This window comes from Ammospiza caudacuta, chromosome 1 (genome assembly GCF_027887145.1).
Source record: "Ammospiza caudacuta isolate bAmmCau1 chromosome 1, bAmmCau1.pri, whole genome shotgun sequence".
Classification (NCBI taxonomy): domain Eukaryota; kingdom Metazoa; phylum Chordata; class Aves; order Passeriformes; family Passerellidae; genus Ammospiza; species Ammospiza caudacuta.
Window position 1 is genome coordinate 70,626,233 of NC_080593.1, and position 8,933 is coordinate 70,635,165.

The 8,933-nt window shown below is 43.3% G+C and overlaps 1 protein-coding gene across 1 annotated transcript; it reads right to left on the reverse strand.

The window, feature by feature from the left end:
* Window positions 1-2,806: 2,806 nt before the first annotated feature.
* On the reverse strand, window positions 2,807-8,591 carry LOC131566664 (ribosyldihydronicotinamide dehydrogenase [quinone]-like). The gene is made up of 6 exons (XM_058818023.1): window positions 8,581-8,591; window positions 7,329-7,493; window positions 6,327-6,457; window positions 5,275-5,388; window positions 3,861-3,953; window positions 2,807-2,980 (listed from the first exon to the last, which is right to left on the reverse strand). The coding sequence occupies exons 1-6, from the start codon at window positions 8,585-8,587 to the stop codon at window positions 2,807-2,809; spliced, it is 684 nt and encodes a 227-aa protein (XP_058674006.1). The 5' UTR covers window positions 8,588-8,591.
* Window positions 8,592-8,933: the final 342 nt, after the last annotated feature.

Below are 8,933 nucleotides of genomic sequence, written 5' to 3' on the forward strand. Positions count from 1 at the left end.
AAAACTCATATTTCTCTAAACCCTCAGAGGGCTTAGGTGGGTGAAACTGCAGTACCTAACAAAGCGGATGCTTATGGAGAAGGGTTGCATCCCCCTGGGGAGTATGAATGCAGAATGGGAAGCTCCTAGGGCCTTTGGAACCACTGTGGTTGGTGACTGGCTGCAGCCACAACTTTTCACTGCAGTTAAGTTCAAAAGAGCACTCCCTGACATTTCCCATGGATGCTGAGCTGTGGCCTAGCAAGAGATGGCAGAAATATAAGGGTGTATGCATAGAGTATATTGAGAGGATTTAATTTCCTCTTGGAATCTTGTGGAGGGATAGAATATAGGAAAATAGTGCATAAGGTAGTCTCACACCGAAGGAGTTCCAGCTGCACTAATTACCAAAGATTAAGGAACAGGCCTGCCCTTAGTAGGCCACAGCTGTTTTCAATAAGAACATGAGTGCTACAAAAGAGAGTTGGCGTTTGTTGGCTGTGCTGTGAAGAGGAAGGAGTCAGTGCTGCAAGGAGCTGGCCATGAGAAATCACTGAGAAGGTATGGAACTTTGCAATAAGATAACAACAGATTCTTATTGAATTCCATTGAAGAGCCACCTTTGATCTGTATGTTTTGCTGGCATATGATTGTATTTGCAGTTTTGGCAATCTGTTATGTGGACAAGATTGTTGGGTCTTGGTTTATTTTCTCTGTTGTGTGTCAATAGAATGCTTCCTCATTTCATCAAGGGCAATGCAGAGAAAGCTATGGGGTATTTTGGCTCCACAGTCCTTGGGAAGAAGCTGGTCTTTTGTCTCCTTCCTGAGTTTTTCTAACATATCAGACTTCCTTTGTATTCAAGCTGCATGAAACTGAGCATTGTAATACTCCTAGAACGATGAGACAGTTATCCAGCACTGACTTGAGTGTAGCGTCAGCTTAAATTCGTTGCATCTTTTCAGTAGAATATAGCCTCTTTAGGCTTTAAGATATCCAGTGACACAGTAGGATTTTTCTTTAAAAAAAAAGGAAATAATACTTGCATTGTGCATGGTATTAGTTATTGGCTGTTTCTCTCTTCAGCACAAATTTTTGATGAATAGTTTATTACAAACTATATTCCTCTGCGAGCAGGCAGTTCACCTTAGTGATGCTGCTTCAGGAACACAATATTAAATGACAGAATGAACTACACCTGGCTTTAAATGTCAGTTTTTTTGAATCCTGAATTGAAGGCACCTTGCACTGCAAGACATCAGTCTTGGTTTCTGTAGGCTATGAGGCTTCTTGGTAACATAGTTCCAAGGGGTATCTGTTTGTTTTCCTCTGTTGTTCTGCAATTGCAAGCATGTTTGACCTGCCACTTCAGAACACCAAATACAAGAAATACTATCGTGATTTCCAGAAAAAAGTGTCATAGGACAAGATCAGACCACTGCCTAGACACCTGTGGAAGAGCAGGACCACCAGCAACAAAAAACAAATCCCTGAACTAAATGTGGAAAAGCATATTCCTTTACACCCCTTTCCCCAGCCTGAAGCGCAGCTACAAGTTACTCACCCAATTCTACTTCCATTCTCATGCAATCAATGCTGGTTTGGCAGGGTGGCATTTGACTTTTAGCATAATGCGATTTAGAAGGTCAATTATTCTGTAGTTCAAAATGGCTGTAACATTTCCAGTGCTGCGAAGACAGCAATACTGCCACTTCTTTTCTCTCTCCTTACTAACCACAGATGAGTGTCTGTTGGTTTTCTGTGCAGTAAAACTCTGCTGAGTTTTGGAAAGGCATGTGTCAGAACACATGTGCAGCCCAGCACAATGCCCTGCAGAGCACACACTGCAGGAACATCAGGACAAGGGCAAGAGCCCTTGGCTCACCACCCACTATCACTGCACAATTGATGGCTTTCAAAGGATTGCAACAGCAGCACCCTTGTGGAACCTGAAAACTTTGGCTCACATGCCCAACATGCAGACATCTGCAGCAGCTTGGGGCAGCTCTGCTTCCTGGGAAATGTCTCTGCTGGAGACACTTGTGGCCCTTCACTTCATATGGGAGCAAACTGGAACATGTGACTGGTGTGAAAAGGCAGGAAAAAAAAGTATTCCATTATGTCTCTACAAAGGTGAATCAAAATAGAGAAGTCCCTTTGATTTTAGGAAGCTGCATACTTTACAAATGGAAGTTGTAGTCTACCAAGGAAGACAATTCATGCACATACCAATATATGAAATCTGCTTTTTTTTTTTTTTCCCTTTTCTAGTATCTGTTATGGCTTTAATATTGGTTTTTAAATATATCTAAAAGCCTAGGCCCGCACACAAGGCTTTCCAGCTGTTTGAGACACTTTGCAACAGTACATCCTTTTGCAGCACTACTCACGATCTGGTTTTCTTGCTCCAAGGTGCAAGAGTGGACCTCTCACAACCAATGGCAATTGGCTTTCAAATGACAAGTTGGGTATGGGCAAGATATTCCCTGGCAAAGGAAAAAAAAAGTGTTAAAATAAACTTTGCCATGTAAGGTACTGTTTCACAAGCACCAATGATATAATATGCCATGAAATATCACATGTGTTATCAACCACAAGGAGGCAGAATGACACCATTTATGTGAACAAGGAGAACAAAACAAAGAGTTTTGCACCCGTCCTTGAAGGGAATCCTTGAAGATAAATGCCATGTTGTCAGTTAAACTGCTAGATGTAGTATTCAACATTCTTAAAATATATTTGAATTAGGAGATTAGTGTTCAGGTATTTAGAGCATCAAAAAGAATGGAGAAAAAGGAAATCTTCTCTGTAGTCTTGCACCTGAACATTACTTGAAATACCACTCAGGAGAGCAGTCTGTGGGTTCTTCCTTCCAAAGAGTCTTCAGGCGCTGGCTCCAGGCAGCCAGCATCTCCTTCCTCTTCTCCTCAGAGACATTCTCTGGAGCATAACAGATGTGAGGTTCAAGCACTTTGACACCACAGAAGTGCATGATTCCATGCTGGATGCAAAACAAAGAAAGAAATGCCTCAGGAAATATTTCTTCTTACTTTCATTTGAAGAAAATGCAAGATTCAAGTCTGTTCTGTTTCTTTGACCCAATATCAGTCAGGTTCTCTAAACCTGTGCATTTGTGAGGAGAAGGGAAGTAAATTGCTGTTAAACACGTAGGTTTGTCCTCTGTGGATGCTGTATGCTGTTCAATTTGCAAGGATAAGGGACAGTCTAAAGTTCATTGTTTGGTTTGAACCTCCTCAGATTGTTCCTGAACTGCAATGTGTTTCACATCTACTTCCATGTTGGTTTCTTGGATTTTTTTTTTTGTTTTGTTTTGTTTGTTTTGGTTTTAAGCTTTTGCCTCTGGCTCAGCCATATGATCCTGCATGAAGGCTAGTGCCTGTGGAAGTTCAGCTTGCCATTTTCTCTCTGTGTGTTTCTGAATTCAGAGTTGTTTCATGTTTTGCTGCATTTACTTGTGAGCTGTGCAGCTGGACAGCTCCTCAGGGGTGAGGAGCTGGTAACTGCAGTGGGGAGGAGATCATAGCATCCTTCACAAATTGGGTAACCATGGGGAAGAGAAATCCTGCATGCTAGGGCTAAAGGAAATCCTGTAACACCAGAGACACTGGAAAAGCTGACAGCAAAAGCTTTACACAGATTGCAAACTGGAGGAAGGGGGACAAAACAACTTTAAAACTCTATGGACTTTTGAAGTAATCTCAAGATTTTAGATCCCAGTTTATAACCTGCAGATGCTTGGAATGGGCAACTTAATTATTTCTTATTATGTTTTGTATAAAATAATCACTAAAACAATTGTTTTTAAATAGCTGGAATAGTAAAATTAAAGCAAAAAGTAATCAAATATTGATATATTGTACCTGCATGGGCCATAGGAGATAGCGAATATCACCCCTGATTGCATACTTCTCTTTGCTTCCTCCCGTAGTGAAAGAAAACAAGGATAATTTGTCCTAGAATTAGGAAAGTAGTGCTTGAGTTAGACATGTTTAAAGAAGAGTGGCTATATAGTTACCAAGATATTTGGGGGAACCTGGACAGCATGAATTTCTAAGGACATGATGTTCTAAGGACTGGCAGTTCTGTCATACAATGTCATACAATTACATCAATGGACTGAGTGTCTATGCTTTGGGCAGAGATGGGTTAAAAAGAAAACCAATTGTGTGTCTGACACCTTTTTCTTCCTTATGCAATATATGGCAAACTGTAGCTGGAAAGTCCTCTGTTACTGTGAAAATCTCTATTCCTGTCCTCTCTGACTGCAGATACTTTTTGCTCAAGTCCCCCTTCAAACTTGGGTTTGCTTAACCACCCTGTTTCTTCTGCTCCTGTGATTATGGTATTAGCCATGTGCTCAGCTTCTCTCATCTCAGCTTTAGCTTCTGTAATTGAACTAACATTTTTCGAGTGCACTATCCAAAATGTCCTGAGCCTGTACTCCATCTGAAGCTGTGATCATTGGGGATTATGCCTATTTCTGTTAGCAAGGCAGCCATTTCTGAAACTTAAAGAAACTGAAATGTTTGAAATTGTTAAGAACATCAGAACAAACAGAGATTAACATGCAGTGAAATAAATGTGAAACTAATATTGATTGCTTTTTGGTACTGCATTTGTTACCAAATAAGATCTATCAGAGATAGTGGGCCAGAATTTTCCAGAGATATTCCCAGTGCAGTGAGGAATAAAAAATGTATGATTTGACATACATTTTGCATCTTGCCAAATTAAAGGCTACAGAGAGGAAAAGGGTCAAAGTAGATAGTTGTGACAGAGGCTCATACTCTGAGTATTTCAGATCTCAGATTAAGTTTTATAGTTCAACTCCAACCTTTGACATCTAATCCCAAAGCAGGACTGACACATCTAGTGTGTCAGTCATTATAGATAAGAAGAGTCCTATAGTGGTGGGAAGAGAGTAATTATTGGAAATGAATTGATTTAAACTGTTTGCAAGCTGTATGCTACCACAGTACGCTCTGATACTTCTAATAAATGATAAACCCCACAGAGCAGGCCAAGAAAGATCTCTAGGGGATCACTTAAATATTTAGGAAATGCTGCAGTCTCCTTATTTTCTTACCCTTCAGACAGTGTGAACAACCCAGAAAATAACTCAACATCTTACCAAAGCATTATTTCAGAGTAGTGAAAAGTGAGAGCTCTAAACAAATACAATTGAAAAGGAAAAAAAAAAAAAAAAAGAATGAACAAGCCCCCATAGAACATGGTGCAAGCCTTGACCTTAATAAAAAAATTCCAAAAACATACCTGGAGCAAACCACCATCGTAAGCCTTTGACAAATCGTAAGCAAAGCCTTGGACCAAAACTCTGTCCATCCAGCCCTTCAGGATTGCAGGCATGTTGAACCAAAACAAGGGAAACTAGGCAAAGAGAAAATTACCTGGTTAGCACAGAGAATCTGGGCCACCTTTAGGCCTGGTTTACAGGACTAATCCTGTCCTCCGAACCTGCTCAGATCCTGCATGTACCTCCTCCAGCTCTCTGTCAGTAGAGGCTGTAACTGTGCCTGGCAAATAAGCTGAAGTGCTTTCTGTTTGTGGTAACCTCAGGGCCAGATCTGAGCATCTACAGCACACCAACACTGTGGTGCATGTGAGGACTTCCATCCAGAATCAAGTTGGAATAGGATGAAGTAGGAGGGTGCCATTGAATTCAGATTTAAGACTGTACAGAATCCTGTCTCCTATGGCTGAAATGCAAAAGAATCAAAAATCTTAAATATCTGGTGATCAGCTCTGATCTGACAGTCTGGTGACAAAGGCCAGGAGATCATAGGAAAGACTTCTTTTCAAACCCTGCTGACATTATGCCAGCAAGCCATGTCTAAGCCCAACAGGGACACAAATAAATGTAAGGCTACTACTTCCATTCACAGTACTTTGGGATTTGCAAACAGGGACAGAGCTGGCATAGTGGAGATGGGTTGTAAAGCTCTTTTATCAATTGCCAGTAGTGCTTCTGCAAACCAGCAACAAATGAGAACAGTCTACTTGGGAAAATCCAATTCCCTGACTTCACTGGCTACTCCAGCTCCTTGACCAGGAAATAATCCTTCCCCTGCTTTCTGCCAGCCTGCCTGACATCCATGGTCAGATATATCTTTGTGCATCCATTGGGAAGTTTGGCCCAGTGTTGGGGAGCTCATGGCATTGCTGTTGTTTCAACCTGCATCATTGTGCTACTCAGTTACTGGATTTGCTGTAATAATGACCCAGCTAATTGTACTACTGATCTGTAGTTTTTACTGTACCATTACCTAAAGTCAGCATCACAACTGAATTCTGTTTGAACTAATGACCTGGAAAATCAGCAGGTCTGCTTCCTGCACTTTCTTCTGCTCTTCAACCAGGTCTTTGGACAAAGCTCCTCTCTTGTAAGCTTCCCAGGTTTCCACACCATAATTGAAGGCTTCTGAGTTGTGCAGGTGACCTGTGGGTAGAAATGAACAGTCATTCCTTGCCCCCTGTGCAGTATCAGTGCCAGATAACAGCTGAGTGCAGGTTGCCATTCACAATTCTGAACTGGGTTACTGCTTTCCATTTTTCCTACGTTCTTGTCTTTGCTGGATATTCAGCACCATCCCAGCTGATGGTCACTTGATTTTAAAAAGGAAAGGAATGTAGGGTCACAGAGTTCTGAAACTTCACCTTCCTGCAGCAACACAGGAAGTGCAATATGAGGACCTAAGCTTGCCTCAGGACTCTGGGCATGCAGGTAGAAGATTTAAGAGAATGTTGTGAATTGTTCTGCCTCTGCCTTAGGGCTCCTTGAGGCCATCCTGCACTTGTATGCACTATGGAGCTGCTGTCCAGCCTCTAAAACTGGGAAATTCATCAAGGGATGGGGGACCAGTACTGGCCAGCTCTACTGACTCCATGAGCAGGTCATTAGTCTCCAGCAGAAGACAGGGGCAGTTGTAGCCTCGTGAACTCAACTCTAGCAAGCACCAGAGAGGTATCTGAAGGCATTTCCTCTGCATGAGAAATGGACTTTAGAGGCTGATTATGGACACATGTTAATGTTTTTCCTCCTGTCAGTAGTCTCACTGTGATACAAAGGTCATGTTCAGGAGTGGCCTTGTAAAAATGCAGATGTCGGGTCATGAATAAGTTTCTTATTAATGAAAGAAGTTTCTCATTAATCTCTTGCTGATCTGAGGGCTGGAGCACCTCTCCTGTCAAGACAGACTGAGAGTTGTGGTTGTTTAGCATGGGGAAGATTTCAGGAGACTTTTTTCAGCCTTCTGAGGGGGGCCTTACAAGTCACTGTTTTTTGAGAGGCATATTTTGGCTGAGCTCACCAACAATGTCGTTCCTTGTTGCTCTGGGCTCAAACTGCATGGCGTACAAATCCGACACGGTGACACTGCAGCCCTGCTTGGTCAGCTCTTCCACAGCAGTCTTCAGCAAAGATCCATTGAAGGACTTGGGCTCTTGGTGTGCATAGACTATGAGGACTTTTTTCCCTGGAGGCAGAAAGGAAACCAGGAGACCATTTGGAATGTAGGAGGCAGGTGCAGAACAGCTGGTAGAGTTGGGGCTTGTTCCTGGCTCTTTCTGTAGTGTCTTTTCCCAAGGACACAGAAGCAGTGAAAGCAGAGTGGCAGTGGCAGCATTTGACTGCTGCTCAGCAGCACTGAGTGACTCCTGAGGCCCTGATTGCTGCCTGTGCCCAGCCCAGCAGTTCTGTGCTACACTGGGCTTTCCTAGGCGGAACTCAGTGGACAGAGGGGCTGTTCCATAGCAGGTCACACTGCCCTACATCAGCAAATCACTGTCCCTCCTATTGAGTCAACATAGAAATACTTTCTATGCTGTAGAAGTTGTTTATAGTTAACCAGAGAGCAAAATTTATAGGGATTTTTAAAAATGACAGGGTCTGCAAAACATGTAGCTCCTGTTTCCTGTCTGCCAAGGCAAAAATTCAGGCATCCCCTGAGGTTAGTTTCTCTGGTGCACAGCGTCAGCCTGGAGCAACACCTGTCGAGTGACAGGCAAGTTTATGGTGTCACAGAAAACTAGTGGAAATTGAACTGTATATTTGATGAAACAACAGCTCATTTTCAACGTAAATATTAAGGGGCAATTATTTTGCGAGGGTGCACAGTGTCCATGAAATACACGCTATGCAAAGAAGACCATTCATACTTGAGGGTTGAAATGCCATCATAAATTCAACGTGTATACAAACTTTTAAAATCTTTGTCTATATGTTATTCTGGAATATAAGAAGCCGTCATGTCTTTGCTAGTCCTACCAGCTCCCAGCAAACAGGGAGCTCTAGGGAGTGCCTGGAGATGGACAAGCTCCTCAAAGTGCTAAGTTTGATTCTGCAAAGCTGCCAGTTTTCTTCCCTTTTGATAGAGCTGAGCGTGCTTGCGCAGAGTGTTTACAGACACTGGAGTGTTCCAAGGCATCACTTACTGAAGTAAATTCAGTCGTTTTGAAAAGTAAGACCTCAGTGTCCCAACTAAACACGGCGGAGGCACCATCCTTGAGATGCCAAGCGGCCACCCTGGAGCCAGCAGCATTTTCATCTGGATTTGCTCTTACCTGCCATTGCTGGGGAGCTTCACTCTTGATAATCGGGTACTGCCTGAGAACTCAAGTGAGAGATTTGCTGGTGAGAAACATCAGGACCAGGTGCAAGGGGAATCGCTGGGTTTCTCCCACCGCTCCCGGTCCCGTGCCGCCCTCTGGAAAGCGGCTCCAGAACGGCCCCAGCGCCCGCCCGGCTGCCCTTACCTGCTCCTCGGGGCCCGGAGCACACCTGCTGCAGGGCTGGGAGCCGCCCTTCATAAAATCACTGAATATCCGGAGCTGGAGGGCACCCACAAGGATCACCGAGTCCAACTCTTCCCGGCGGCCCGGCCCTAGGGCAGAGCCAGCGCGGGGCGGGATCGGGA

Excerpts from the sequence above, each read along its gene's own strand:
- LOC131566664 (XM_058818023.1), bottom strand. Across the intron at positions 6,458-7,328 it reads AACAAGGAACGACATTGTTG|GTCACCTGCACAACTCAGAA; the intron begins GTGAGCTCAGCC and ends TTCTACCCACAG. Across the intron at positions 5,389-6,326 it reads CAGACCTGCTGATTTTCCAG|TTTCCCTTGTTTTGGTTCAA; the intron begins GTCATTAGTTCA and ends CTCTTTGCCTAG.